This window comes from Puma concolor, chromosome F2 (genome assembly GCF_028749965.1).
Source record: "Puma concolor isolate L17-30 chromosome F2, mPumCon1.1.hap2, whole genome shotgun sequence".
Taxonomy (NCBI): Eukaryota; Metazoa; Chordata; class Mammalia; order Carnivora; family Felidae; genus Puma; species Puma concolor.
The window spans coordinates 42,583,175-42,598,407 of NC_141684.1; the positions used below are offsets into that span (position 1 = coordinate 42,583,175).

A 15,233-nucleotide genomic window follows, 5' to 3' on the forward strand; every position below is an offset into this window, starting at 1 on the left:
TTGTGTGTGTGTGTGTGGGGGGGGGGTTTGAAAGGCAAACACCATTGGCTTCCATGCCTAGCTCTACCTCAACAGTTTTACAGTAGAAGACTGAGTGATGATGGCAGTAGATTGATTCATCACACTTGTTCCTACTTATCTGGAGTGGACAAACATTTTAAAGGAGACCATTGAAGTAGACTTCTGGATCTTTTATTGTTAATATTTCATTGTTCTTCCAATCTTATTTCTTAATAGAATTTCACTTTCTATTGTGATACGTGTTCTTTGTTTATATACTTTTAAGTAGTGCTTTCAGGTGAATTGGAGGTGAATGTTAAAATCTGATTTCATGTCTTCAGGAAGTTAGTCATGTTTCATTGTAAAATTCCCTGGTCTCTTTAAAACCAAATAGAAAAAAAAATGTTTAAAATTGTTCCTGGAAGAATTGTTTTCATACCAAAAACTTTAAAACCTTATTTTGTTTCAGTGATTCCAAGTCTAAGAAGTCAGTAGCTTATAATTATGCATGCATACTTATTTTGGTGGTGGTTCAGTCTTCCAGTGATGTCCAAATGCTAGAACAGCATGCAGCATCTCTCTTGAAGCTTTGTAAAGCAGATGAAAATAATGCTAAATTACAAGGTATGGTACTTGAAGTTGTTTAAGCATTTATGATATGTGAAGGGAAAAGTCTTTGAATATCTGTAATTAGTACTTTATCATGTTTTGATAATATAGTAATACTCTGTTATTGCCTCAGGGTACCCTATATGAAAGTGTTTTATATGGTGTTCTTAAAAAAATTTTTAGGAAGTTGTTGCAAGTACCTTTTCCTGGAAAATCATGGTAATTGGTGGTTGGTTGAAGTTACTAATCAAAATGGAAGAAGTAGCTTAAAGGTGAATTCAAAAGTTGAGTTTTGTGTATAGTTTGCATATGTGTGTGTTTTTCTATATATATTTCTAAGTATAACACTGTTCTAAGTACAACTTAGAAATCTATTTGTCATTAACACATTGTGCTATCTTTAACAGTGAAAGATAGTGAATATGAACATTCTTTTCTTTTTTTAATAATTTTTTTAAAGTTTATTTATTTATTTTGAGAGACAGAGAACATGAGCAGGGGTGGGGCAGAGAAAGAATCCCAAGCAGGCTCCGCACTGTCAGTGCAGAGCCCAGTGCAGGGTTCAAACACGCAAACAGCGAGATCATGACCTGAGCCAAAATCAAGAGTCAGATGCTTAACTGACTGAGCCACCCAGGCACCCCGAGCATTATTTTCTACAATATTTAAATGTATGTTGAATGAAGTTTATGGCAAAGCTTATATGGGCAGTCCTGAAAAATCGAAGGTATTTAATCACAGTTTTTTATTATTTTGCTTTGATTTTTGGCTTTCTGACCTTACCAAATAGAAAATTTGAAAACATTGAGTAAATACTATAAATAGCATGTGGCCTTTTTTCTTTTTAATCTTAAATTTTATGTGTGGTACTACCAGTAAAAGTTGGGTAGTAAATTCAGCTTCCCATCTAGGAAATAGGTTTTTTCCCTGTAGTGTGCCTATATAAAAGGAGGTCACACAACATCTTCAAAGGTATTATTAATGCTTTACTACTTATTCTGGGTGATGGGTACACATATATGTTTTATTATTCCTTATATTTTTCATTGGGACAATATATTCTGTATATATGAAAGAGTTAATTTAAAAACACAGAGGAAAAATACTCATGTGCATGGTTGTAATCCTCATGGAGGAGTGTGTAGAACCAAGGAGAGACATGACTATTTTCAGTTTCCTTTAGTTTTTCCTACAAAGTGTCTGGAACTGGCATATCACTTTTTACATTAGAATGCTTTTCTTAAAACATTTTTGGTGATAAAGTATAGGTATTATAGCGCAGCTTCTAGGAGAGGGTTTTTTTCTACATTATTCCACTCAGTTTTTTTAAGTATAATTGACACACAATGTTACATTAGTTTCAATTGTACAACATAGTGATTCCACAACTCTATAAGGTTATGCTCACTGCAAGTGTATCTATCATCTGTTACCATACAGTGCTATTATAATACCACTGACTATATTTCCTACACTGTATATTTCATCCCTGTGATTTATTCATACCATAACTGGAAGCCTTTACCTCCCACTCCACTTCACTCATTTTGCTCATCCTTCCACCCCCATCCTCTCTGGCAACCCACCAGTTTCTTCTCTATATTTATGGATCTGTTTTTTCTTTTTTTGTTTGTTCATTTTTTTCTAGAAGAGTTTTAAATTCATTTGTGGTAGATGGTATATTTCACTTATAATTGTCTATAAGCAAAGTGTGTTATTATTTTGGGATGATAGTGATTATTTTTAATTTTATAAAGACAAATAAGGAAATTGATAAAATTTAAAATTCAGGTTAAGAGAAAAGACACTCAGCAAATGTCTACCACTCCCCCAACAGGGTTGATCCTGTTAGAAATTAATATATTTTGTTCATGCTTTTTGGAGGGTGTGGGAGGCAGCAGTAGCATTAAGTGAATAAACACTATTTTATTATGTTAGTTTATAAAAAGTCTTTTATAAATCTTTTTAATGTTGTAAGTTGATGGTCTTGTTTAAGCATGTAAACACTTAAGTTTTCAGAAACCAAGTAACTAAGAATGGTCACTTCTTACTTCTAAACCAGTATAGTAGTCCATTTACATTTCATGTTAAAACTTTTTAAAAAAAATTAGACATAAGCTCATTCCTGTATGAAGTTTAGATTATTGAAATCAGTATGAATCTGACAATGTTCTTTGGAAAAGAATACCTTTACTTCCTTTGTTATAAAGGCTTTTATTTTAAAATATTATGTTATAAATGACCTCTTTGTTTTTAAGAACTTGGCAAGTGGCTTGAACCTCTGAAAAACCTTAGATTTGAAATTAACTGCATCCCAAACCTAATTGAATACGTTAAACAGGTAAGTAAAACCTAAAAGTACCTTGATTTTATGGAACTGTATGGTAGTGTATAGTAGTGTTACTTTAAATCATTTATGTAGATAATGCAGTAATTGTTAAGTATACTTGATTGATTTACTAGACTTTATGGGTGCAGATTCGTACATATATGTAGATGGGTATGTGACGGTGTGTATATGGGAATACACATGCAGACAACCCTGTGTACTGTACTGCTTTCCACTACCAGATTCTTTCATATTTTTTTCTCAAATTGGAGTAATATCACTGCCATTTTGATGACATTTACAACAGTGTTTTAAAGTTAAGTAATTTAACATATAATTGTTTAAGTTAAACTTTAGTGAAAAAAGAACTTCCTTCAAAATTTTTAGGCAAAAATTGACAAGAGTCAATTCCAGATAATCACAATGGGGACTAGTTATAAATTTGTTAATTTGGGATGGTCACGTCTATAAATAAAATATTCATGAAAGTTGAAAATCATAAAACTCATAATAGTACATTTGAAAAATTCATACAATTCAAGTAATTAGTAATTAAAAATTCACTAAGATTGTTGTATTGTCAGTTTTAGAAGTTAGTGTAACATAGGAAGTCAGTGTAACAAAGGTGGTCATAGATGCATAAAAAGTTTAAGCTAAAAGAATGAACCTTGAATTATTCTCCTCTTTCATTTAACAGGTAAACTGTGTGTATTTTTGTGTATGTGTGTGTGTAAAACATCTTGGTCTTGGAGTTGAAATGTGTTATTAAAATAACATACATGTATATCTTTCTAATCTGGGTTTCTCTGCTTTAGATTTTTCTTTACTGACTTGTCTCCCTTATCTTCTCCTTTTACTCCATCTTTCCTAAGAGTACTTTAATCTCCTTTGGTGCCATCATATTCTTCTGTGTTCCTCACTCTATGCTTTGTATGACGTCTAGAGCTTCTCATTATATTCAGTCTTTTATTTGGCAGAAATATCATTTTTGGTCTGTAAATTTAAGTTGTCATGTATTCGGGGTACTTGTGTGTGGTCAGGAAAATATATAAGGAAACATCCAGTAAACATCAGATACTTGAGTACAAGATTTTAACCAGTAAGAAATTTAGTTCTAGAAATTTAAATTACGTGCTATAATTAAAGGAATTTTGACTTTTCTGTAAATCCTTATTCGTTAATTATACTTAATAATGAATGACTCTTATTCCAAGATATACCAAAAGCAGTTCATCTGAGACTGAAACTTCCCTTGGTGGCTCGATGCTGCCTTATGTAGTTTGTGGAATTATCATGGAAAGGCAGCAAGGAAGAAATCAGAGGAAAAGATGTAAGGTGAAAAATGTATAAGGGAAAGGAATTTTCTAATTTTTAAGTTCCTCCTCTGAGGTTTAGAAGCTGAAAGAGTAACATTTTTAAATGTTATTTTTTCTGAGGATTTTCAAACCATCTGTGCTTCTCTGTAGAAACTACAAAAACAGACATAACTATTGTCAGGAAACATGGCATGGGCAGGTGCTAAGGACATAGGCAACTGTATTTCTTTTTCCTTTAACCATGTCCTAACTGACCATCACAACTAGGTATCTATATTTAAGTGTATGTTATATAGTGCTAAAACTTTCCTTGTTGCTTCCTCAGTTTTAAAAGAGGTTTAGTGCCCACAAGGCTCTGTAAAATCAGTTATTGCTTCATTTTTGGGAGGGAGGGTATTTAGAAAGAGTATATGATAAAGAACTATTTTAAATTCTTAATACAAGGAGTCTCATTCAGTTTTGTATGTTACCTTTGTTTTTAATCTACTTGCACTTTGTAATTATTCATTTTATTTTTTTTTTTCAACGTTTATTTATTTTTGGGACAGAGAGAGACAGAGCATGAATGGGGGAGGGGCAGAGAGAGAGGGAGACACAGAATCGGAAACAGGCTCGAGGCTCTGAGCCATCAGCCCAGGGCCTGACGCGGGGCTCGAACTCACAGACCGCGAGATCGTGACCTGGTTGAAGTCGGACGCTTAACCGACTGCGCCACCCAGGCGCCCCTAATTATTCATTTTATAAAATAACCTTTATAAACTTCATAAGCATTATTCTTGTTTTACATTTAATTAAGATACTTAAAGTGTAAGTACTTACTATGAAATGTATTTTTAACTAATGCCTTCTTGGGAATTTTTTCTCGATTTGTATCAAAGCACCAAGAATTAAACTTTCTGTTCATTTTTATTTTTAAAGAATATCGATAATTTGATGACCCCAGAAGGAGTTGGCCTTACCACTGCCTTGCGTGTTCTCTGTAATGTCGCGTGTCCACCACCTCCTGTTGAAGGTAATATGGCTATTATACATTAAAAACTATTCTTAAGGCCTAGTATAAATGTCATTTATTAAATAAAATATTAAAAGATCTTAACTGATTATTAACATATAAGTAATTAGTTTTTTTTCCCCTTATCCTATATAAAGGTCAACAGAAAGACCTGAAATGGAATCTTGCCGTTATTCAGCTTTTTTCTGCTGAAGGAATGGACACCTTTATTCGGGTTCTACAAAAATTGAACAGTATTCTGACTCAGCCCTGGAGGCTCCATGTCAACATGGGGACTACCCTTCACAGAGTTACTACTATTTCAATGGCTCGCTGCACACTCACTCTTCTTAAAACTATGTTAACGGAACTCCTGAGAGGTGGATCCTTTGAGTTTAAGGACATGCGTGTTCCTTCAGCACTTGTGACTTTACACATGCTCCTGTGCTCTATCCCTCTCTCAGGTCGTTTGGATAGTGATGAACAGAAAATTCAAAATGATATCATTGATATCTTACTGACTTTTACACAAGGAGTTAATGAAAAACTCACAATCTCAGAAGAGACACTGGCCAATAATACTTGGTCTTTAATGTTAAAAGAAGTTCTTTCTTCAATCTTGAAGGTTCCTGAAGGATTTTTTTCTGGACTCATACTACTTTCAGAGCTGCTGCCTCTACCATTGCCCATGCAAACAACTCAGGTATCACTTCCATATAACATGCATCTTATAAATGACTGCAGTAACACTTTAAAAAAAGCCAGTGATTTTGTTAAAAAAAAAAAACCAAACCCACAACCCTCATCCCCTTCCCCTAAAAAAGACATAAAATAACCGGATGAGGGTGAGATAAAACTGAAGCAAGTTGGTCATTAAAGAAATATGGGGGGCAACATTTTAATAAATTTTTGTTAATGTGAATTTTATTATGCTGTTATGTATACTTGTACTTTTGTTATTTTTAAATCCTTTTTTTCCCCTTTATCATGTGTTAGAATTTGCCATTAACTAGGTTGGTTCACCAATGGACTCTGTTCTACTGACTGCTAACCTGAGAACAATAAGATTTTCTAGATGAATTGAATTCAAGCAAATGTTTAATTGTATAATAGAAAAATGTTTTAAGCATGTGTTCTTTTCGTAACAGTTCTTCCTGAACAATTTTTGTGACTATAAATAAATATTAAAGAAAATCTACGTACACACACAATATACTTTTTTAACAGGTTATTGAGCCACATGATATATCAGTGGCACTCAACACCCGAAAATTGTGGAGCATGCACCTTCATGTTCAAGCAAAGTTGCTCCAAGAAATAGTTCGCTCTTTCTCTGGCACAACCTGCCAGCCCATTCAACATATGTTACGGCGTATTTGTGTTCAATTGTGTGATCTTGCCTCACCAACTGCACTTCTGATTATGAGAACTGTGTTGGATTTGATTGTAGAAGACTTGCAAAGGTATTAAACATTTTTTCCTCAAATTATTTTTGACACATACATTTTTTTTCACTTAGAATGTGGAAACCAGGGTTTAGAATGCTCAGATAATATATGTGTGTGTGTGTGTGTGTGTGTGTATACATATATATATGTGTGTGTACACATATACACAGGTATACATACACATTTGTGTATGTATATGAATATATGTAGATTGTTTTTAATTGGAAAACTTTATTTCACGTGCAAGATACCCTGAAGGTCTTGATTTTGGGTGTTTAAAGGTGAACTATAAAGTACTCTGATTTAAAAAAATACATATTGAAATCTGAATTTATAAAATTTTATAATAATTGTAAAATTCCAGAGAAGTCATCATATCCAAGGATTGAAATATTTTATACAAGATTTGTGTAAGATGATATGTGTTGGAAAATAAATATTAGTTAAATAATGCCTTAAAGTTAAGAATTTTGTTTACTAAATGTATTGATTTTATTTCAGCACTTCAGAAGATAAAGAAAAACAGTACACTAGCCAAACCACCAGGTTGCTTGCTCTTCTTGATGCTCTGGCTTCACACAAAGCTTGTAAATTAGCTATTTTGCATCTAATTAATGGAACTATTAAAGGTGATGAAAGATATGCAGAGATATTCCAGGATCTGTTAGCTTTGGTGCGGTCTCCTGGAGACAGTGTTATTCGCCAACAATGTGTTGAATATATCACATCCATTTTGCAGTCTCTCTGTGATCAGGTATTTATAGTTATTTTATAAATTCATTTTTTGTATATGGTTCCAAAGCTTCCCTTGATATAAATCTTGTCTGTGAACACAGAGATCTCATCTGTTTTATTATTCCTACTGTTGTTCAGGGAGATCTTGTTTGACCAGTGAACCAATAATAAAATGGTTTGGTGCTTCATAGCTTTCTTTGGGTTTGTACTTCACAGGTTTCTCTGAAGAGCTCTTTATGAGATCGCATCATTGGATAGTTACTTTATGTGCCACTATATTCATTGGGGTTGGTTATGTCCAGCATGTTCATTTTCATTCCACTTATACACAGATTCATTGTTGAATTTTATCGCTTTGTGATTGGTTGAATTAATACCATGTGTTTTTTTGTTAGGACAACTTTTGAAGGTATCATAGGCTACTACAGTTTTAGTGTGTTTCCGACTACTCTCCTTACAGATGTTGACCAAAAGTAGTAGTATTTCTACCTTTGTATATTATTGACTTCCAGTTTATAATTCCATGAGTTAATGAAAATTGTTTTAACTTTTAAAGCTTATTGTGATTGAGATTTTTTAAGATTTCTATACCTAATGGTACTTTAGCTTATCATAATGCTCCTGTCTAATCAGATGTGATTTTTTTCAGGCAGAATGTATATTTTTTAATATTTATTTACTTACTTAGAGAGACAGTGCACACGTGTGCACAAGCAGGGTGAGGGGCAGAGAGAGAGAGGGAGAGAAAGAATCCCAAGCAAAGCTCTATACTGTTAGTGCAGTCTGACGGGGATCTTGATCTCACGAACTCTGAGATTATGACCTGAGCCAAAATCAAGAGTTGGATTCTTAATCAGCTGAGCCACCCAGGTGCCCCCAGGCAGAATATTTTTAATAGGATCCCATGTTGGAAGATTATCTTTATTCAGCTGACAAAAATCCAGTTTGGTTACATTTAACACCTAAGAAGGAGCATTTTTGGTGTGACTTGTTTTCACAAAAAGAGGACCTGGTAGAATATAGTTTTGAACCTGGCAGAGAGGATATTTTAAGTCCTTATACCCTAAAGTGTCCATTTGACTGGTGTTTGTTATATAACCCAGGTCAGGTTTTATGACTAATCTGAATGACACCATAGCACCATAGCTGCCCTGATCACATAAACCTCATTCTTGGCCTCATCTTACTATATTTGCCTTCTGATTCAAACTTTGTTTTTTGGTTGTAACCCATGTTGAATACTAGTTTACAGTATGTTGAAGTGATTAAAGGCAATGAGACATCCCTAAAAATGTTTCTGTAAGATCTACTTTATTTACTTCTATAAAAAGAGTGGTGAGAGTTTTTAGTTATTGTTGGTTAAACTTGCTTAGTGCTGAAAAACTTGAATTTTAAAAGTATATAAAATCTAGAGGAAAATAAAATATTTAGTTGAAAGACAGTGCTTAAATGTTTATTTGCTCTATCCATTTCTTTTTGTGATGTTTTAAATTCCAATATGTTCATTAAAATTTATTCCACTGGGGGCACCTAGGTGGCTCAGTCAGAGCCTGCTTGGGATTCTCTATCCTTCTCTCTGTCTCTGCCCCTCTCCCGCACATGCATTCTCTCTCTCTCTCAAACTAAATAAACATTTTTTTTTTTTAACATTTATTTATTTTTGGGACAGAGACAGAGCATGAACGGGGGAGGGGCAGAGAGAGAGGGAGACACAGAATCGGAAACAGGCTCCAGGCTCTGAGCCATCAGCCCAGAGCCCGACGCGGGGCTCGAACTCACGGACCGCGAGATCGTGACCTGGCTGAAGTTGGACGCTTAACCGACTGCGCCACCCAGGCGCCCCTCTAAATAAACATATAAAAAATTTATTTCATTGAATGATTTCTTTATAAATTAAAAAGATATTCAAATGAATCAATAACACATGATTTAAAATCTTTTAGTACCAAAAGAATGTAACCACTTGAAGATAGAAACTACACTCAGTGCAGTACAGAAGGAAAAATGTGTAGGAGCACCTGGCTGGCTCATTCAGTAGAGTATGCAAATCTTGATCTTGGGATCATGAGTTCAAGCCCCACGTTGGGCATAGAGCCAGACAAACAATCAAACAAATAAATAAGTGTAAGCTTAAAAAGAGATATTCTTTTAAAGTAAAAATATTGTAAAGTAAAATATTTGTCTTTGTTTCTTTAAGTGTATATCCTTGAATTACCTTTTATAGAGAGCAAAATGACGCCATTGTTCTTAATGTGTTTGAATTTATATTTGGTGTAGGAAGGTGACAATGTTTTGATGAGATAATTACTAAGTATTAGTTGCTGTGTGTTTCTGAAATAAAAATGTTAATCGATGGTGATAATAATGAAAGAAAATTTTTCCCTACTCCTCTCCACCCTCACAGGACATTGCGCTTATTTTGCCAAACTCTTCTGAAGGTTCTATTTCTGAACTGGAGCAGCTCTCCAATTCTCTACCAAACAAAGAATTGATGGCCTCAATCTGTGACTGTCTACTGGCTATGCTAGCTAACTCTGAGAGCAGTTATAGCTGTTTACTGACATGTGTCAGAACAATGATGTTTCTTGCAGAGCATGATTATGGATTATTTCATTTAAAAAGGTAATGCTTTATCTAATTTAATATATTCTTGGATTTAACTTTTCACTCTATCATCCCTCCCCAAATTAGTTAACTCATTGCTGTTGTAGAAGGCTGAAGATATGATTTCTTTCATGTGGAGAAATTTGTATTTATGGAAAGGATTTTTTAGTAGTGAAGTGTGCTAGCAATCCAATCTTCAGCATTAAAATATAAATTGAATAGATAGACAAATTAATGTGGACATCTTACAGTATTTAAGAAGGGAATCTTACTGTTCCAGGGATATTAATTCACACTGTTTTTGTTTTGTTGATACATTTACCTGTAGTCCTTTAAAAGTGATGTTTGGTGTAGGGTGCGTGACTGGCTGAGTCAGTAGAGCATGCAGCTCTTTTTCTCAGGGTTGTGAGTTCAAGCCCCACATTGGTGTGGAGCCTACTTAAACAACAAACAAACAAACAAACAGAAGTGATGGTGCTGTGATGGTGCTGTGATACTCTGTGCTGATTCTGTGTTTTTTATTCTGTAGAGAAGTGGCTGAGATAAAATTAATTTGAGATGATGTAAACTTCAAGTGTAATTTCTGCTTCAGTCTCTCTGTCCATGCCCTCATCTTTTTCTTCTCTAGGAAGGTAGCTGGATGTTATGTAGATTTGCTTGGAAATTTGTAGAAGTTTGTAGGAGTATGAGACAGAAAGGAGGAGGAAACATGTTTGTGCCTCTCGTTAATTCTTGTAACATTGGTTGAAAACTTACGTTCCAAATGCTCTTTGGTGCTGGCTCCTACCTTCTCCACTTCCTTCTCCTGAAAAACCTGTCTCCTCTTTTATATTCTCTTTCAGTTGGTGATACCTGCTGAAAATCCAAGTTTTCCATTTCCTCCTACCCCCCCTTCTTAGTCTCTCACCATAATCTTTACATTTTACTCTGGAATGCCCCTTTTCCTATTGCCTGGGTATTTACTCTATATCCTTAAAGCTCATCTTCTACTCTCCATCTCCAGGAAAGCCAAAAAACTTTCCTTGATTCCTCCATTCCTAAGCTCTCATAGTATTATGTGTGATATGTTTAATTTTGCTGGATTCCTGTTTCTGGTCTTTTTTCTATTGGTAATCTTTTCCTAAGTTGTCTTAATCTATTCCAGTTTCTCCCTTTAGCTCTAATTTTTCTGCTAAGCTCCAAATAACCCATCCATTTGATGTCTCTGCTTGACTTTCTATTGGACATCTCAAACTGAACAGATTTAAAGCAGAGCTCTTGAAATTCTTGCTCTCAAACACGTTTCTGTCTTGTTCATCCCAGTAAGTGTTATCACGTTAACTGTCCACACAAAACACCAAGATCTTGATTTCTCTCTTTTCCTTACTTCCTACGTGCAACCTATCAGTAAGTCCAGTGGATTAATACCCCCAAAATTTATCCCTAATTTGATCACTTTTGTCCACTCTGTAGTTACCACCCTTGTCCAGTTCACTGTCATTTCGTGCATGACTCATTTCAGTAGCCTCCAGTCTACTTCTTGCTTCCACTGTTGTCCCCCTAAAATCTATTTTCTGAGCATTCAGACTGATTTTTTAAACTTAAAACAGATACATTTGTTGTTCTGCTGAAATGTTTCCAGTGGTTTCCTATTACACTGCAGTAAAATCCAAACGCTATAATGTTCTTTAAGGCTGTATACAATCTGGCCTTTGCTCATCTCTTTGACTTAACCTTATAGCTTTTTTATCCTCAGTTTTGCTACCTGTCAAGCTCATTTCTACCTCCAGACTTTTTTGTTTTGTTTTGTTTTCCTAAAATGCTTTTCCTCTAGATCCTTATAAGACTTATTTCTCACTTCACTCATGTATCTGTATAAATATTTTTCCTGTCAAAATACCTGTCTAAAATAGTCTATCCTGGGGTGCCTGACTGGCTTAGTTGGTAGAGCATGTGAGGTTTTTTTGTTTTTTTTTTTTAATGTTTGTTTATTTTTGAGAGAGAAACCAGGCACGAACAGGGGAGGGGCAGAGAGAGAGGGAGACACAGAATCTGAAGCAGGCTCCAGGCTCCAAGCTGTCAGCACAGAGCCCGATGTGGGGCTCAAACTAACGGACCACAAGATCATGACCTGAGCCGAAGTCAGACGCTTGACTGACTGAGCCACACAGGCACCCCAAGCATGTGACTCCTAATCTCACGGTCATGAGTTCAAGCCCCATGTTGGGCGTGGAGCCTACTTAAAGTAAAACAACAACAACAACAAAACACTAAAATAAGTCTATCTTTTGAGTCCCCATTCCTTATCCCCCTTTATATTTTTCACTGTATTTATACTGTTTGACATTGCATTATGTAGATTTATTGTTTATTTGAATATAAGCTACCCTAAGAAAGGGACTGTGTCTTCTTGACTTCAGTCCCCCAGCATTTAGAAACCTGGTACATAGTAGGCTCTATGAAAGAATAAAAATGGACACTGGATTCATTTAGTCCACAAATACTTATTGAATGCCTCTTCTGGGCCACATACTGTTCTAGGTACTAAAGATTGAGTAAATAAAATACATAGTATATTACAGAAAAACATTAAATAGAGCAGTTCAAGCTGCTGGTGAGTGCCAGAGTGAGGGTAGGAGTTGTCATTTGAAATACGGGGAGGTGATCAGGGAAGTCCTCACTGAGAAGGTGACCTTGAACAAAGACCAAGACCCAAAGGTGAAGAGTGAAACATGTTAATATCCTGGGGGAGAACAATCACAAATAGCATGCCTAATGTGTCTGAGAAACAGTCATGAGGTCACGGTGGCTATCTTTGGAGTAAGAGAGCAAGGAGAAAAATGATAGGGCATAGGTTGGAGAAGTAACCTGGAGGGAAGGTGGGGGGCAGCAGATCAAGGGCCTTTAGGGTTATTATAAGGGCCATTGTAAGATTTTGAGCAGAGGCAAAGAATGATCTGGTTTTTTATCTGCCTTTTTTTTTCTTATGAGCAGGTCACTATTATGCTTTTTACATAGTTCTAACAACAACCCTGAAGCACGTCACAAAAAATTTTCTTTTTTGAGGTATTTGTACTTTCAGAGGAATTACAAAAATAATAGTACAGAGTTCAGATATGCCTTTCGTCCACCTTACCCCTATGTTAATGTCTTATGTAACCACTGAATATTTATCAAAACTGAGAAACTAACCTTGGCATAATACTATTAACTAAAATACAAAATTTATTTAGATTTTATAGTTTTTCTGTTAATGTTTTTTTTCTGTTTTAAGATCCAAGACAGGGTGTCTGGGTGGCTCAGTCGGTTAAATGTCTGACTTCGGCTCAGGTCATGATCTTGTGGTTCACAAGTTCGAGCCCCGCGTCGGGCTCTGTGCTGACAGCTTGGAGCCTGGAACTTGCTTCCGATTCTGTGTCTCCCTCTCTCTCTGACCCTCCCCGCATTCATGCTCTGTCTCTCTCTGTCTCAAAAATAAATAAACGTTAAAAAAAAAAAAAAAATTAAAAAAAAAAAAAGATCCAAGACAGGATCCTACATTGCTTTTAGTTGTAATGTATCCTTTGTGTCCGGTAGCCTTGTTTTTCATAACCATGACATTTTTGGAGAGTACTTGTTAGTTATTTTGTAGAATGTTCCTCAATTTAGCTTTGTCTGATGTTTTCTCATAATTAGATTGAGATTATGCTTTATTGAGAAGATTACACAGAGAGAAATACCTCTTTTAGTGCACCATATTAGGAAATGCTTGATATATTTCTGATGATATCCACTTTGATCACTTGACTGAGGTGCTGTCTGTCAGGATTCTGCACTGTAAACTTAATAATTTTCCATTTTTAATTAAATATTTTGGAGAATATATTTCCAAAATATATTTCCATTGTGCAAATACAGGATCTTATTTCTGTGTAAAACTTTAGTCAGTAGGTTGAGCATCCAGTTGGCTCAGTAGGTTGAGCATCCAGCTTCCACTCAGGTCATGATCTCACAGTTCGTGAGTTCAATCCTTGGGTCGCACTCTACACTGACAGTGCAGAGCTTGCTTGGGATTTTCTGTCTTTCCCTCTCTCTCTGCCCCTCCCTGCTCATACACACACACACTCTCTCTCTCTCTCTCTCTCTCTCTCTCTCTCAAAATAGATAAACATTTAAAAGTATTATTAAAAACAAACAAAACCCCTTTTGTCCACTAATTTTAGTATTCATCAGTGAATCTAGGCATGTGGCAGGTTTTACTGTGGTATCCCAATGCTGGTTTCCTATTTCTCTTAATCCTTTTTTAATTTTTTTTTGATGGTTTATTTTTTATTTTTTAAATTTTTAATGTTTATTATTTTTGAGAGAGAGAGAGACAGAGCTTGAGACGGGGAGGGAGAGAGAGAAAAGGAGACACAGAATCTGAAACAGGCTCCAGGCTCTGAGCTGTCAGCACAGAGCCCGATGCGGGGCTTGAACTCACAAACCGTGAGATCATGACCTGAGCCGAAGTCAGACACTTAACCGACTGAGCCACCCAGGTACCCCAATGGTTGTTTATTTTTGAGAGAGCAAAAGAGAATGAGCGGGGAAGGGTCAGAGAGAGAGGGAGACACAGAATCTGAAGCAGACTGCAGGCTGTAAGCTGTCAGCACAGAGCCCATCATGGGTCTCGAACTCAGGAATTGTGAGATCATGATCTGAGCCAAAGTCAGGAAGCTTAACCGACTGAGCCACGCAGGTGCCTCTCTCTTATTCTTTTTTAATTTATTAATTATCCTTCTATAAAGAAGAATTACCACTTTCTCTTCATTTATTTACTTATTCAGGGATATAAGTATGAATTTATGAACATTATTTTTTTTCTCTTTGTATGATAATCTGATACTATTGTTACTCATTTTGTTGCTCGCTTGTGTCACTGATTTTGTTTCTTCTTATTGGATAGAGCTAGGAAATATATGCCTGTGTCCTAACTCATGCGTATATATGTCTACATTTCTTTTTGTATCTATTTATTTGTATGTATGTATTGTTTTTATTTTTATTTTTTTTTTTTCAAGTTTCATGACATTGCTTTATTATCCATCAGAGTTCATCTCAGGGTCCATACAAATTCAGTCTTTCAGAGTACTATCTCTGGCTTGCGTATGTCAAATGTGGACCAGCCCTTGTGACTGTGGGACAGGTTGAGCCAAAGGGGCCCTGGCCTTTTGGTTTTAGGACTACATGGACATCCAGAG

At 35.5% G+C, this 15,233-nt stretch overlaps 1 protein-coding gene across 2 annotated transcripts in view; it reads left to right on the forward strand.

The window, feature by feature from the left end:
- Positions 1-15,233, forward strand: part of VIRMA (vir like m6A methyltransferase associated) — a 58,236-nt gene that overhangs the window by 28,596 nt on the left and 14,407 nt on the right. For both annotated transcript variants that reach the window (XM_086695338.1, XM_025922841.2), the window contains exons 10-16: positions 470-624; positions 2,868-2,950; positions 5,173-5,266; positions 5,404-5,948; positions 6,473-6,708; positions 7,195-7,447; positions 9,833-10,050. In XM_086695338.1, the coding sequence (XP_086551464.1) occupies positions 470-624; positions 2,868-2,950; positions 5,173-5,266; positions 5,404-5,948; positions 6,473-6,708; positions 7,195-7,447; positions 9,833-10,050 (1,584 nt within the window). The remainder of the gene's footprint in view (positions 1-469; positions 625-2,867; positions 2,951-5,172; positions 5,267-5,403; positions 5,949-6,472; positions 6,709-7,194; positions 7,448-9,832; positions 10,051-15,233) is intronic.